General features: G+C 47.2%; 1 protein-coding gene across 1 annotated transcript in view; it reads left to right on the forward strand.

The window, feature by feature from the left end:
* Positions 1–285, forward strand: part of DEPDC1 (DEP domain containing 1) — a gene marked incomplete at both ends in the record, with an annotated part of 7183 nt that extends 6898 nt beyond the window's left edge. The window contains 1 exon segment of the mRNA XM_009084357.1: positions 199–285. Within this exon segment, the coding sequence (XP_009082605.1) occupies positions 199–285 (87 nt within the window).
* Positions 286–290: the final 5 nt, after the last annotated feature.

Here is a 290-nt window from a genome sequence, read left to right on the forward strand (position 1 = left end):
AAACCTAATATTATAAGAAGCGTCTTTATTTCACATGAGGAAAACCTGCAAATCAGTTTTCCTCCTGCTTGACCAGTGCTGCAAGCAAGAGAAATTGCAATGAGAATTGGTGTTGCAGAACGTGTTACCACCACTGTGTGGAGTGGAGAGAAGGCAGAGTGAGCTGTGTGTCCTGAATGCCCTGCTGGACTTTTGCAGCTGATCCAGACATTTTCCCGCTGTGTGCTGCACTGTGCAGAGGAGGTAGACCTTGATGAGCTGCTGTCCACACGCTTAGTGTCGTTTCTCAT

This window comes from Acanthisitta chloris, unplaced genomic scaffold (genome assembly GCF_000695815.1).
Source record: "Acanthisitta chloris isolate BGI_N310 unplaced genomic scaffold, ASM69581v1 scaffold25090, whole genome shotgun sequence".
In the NCBI taxonomy this organism is placed as follows: Eukaryota; Metazoa; Chordata; class Aves; order Passeriformes; family Acanthisittidae; genus Acanthisitta; species Acanthisitta chloris.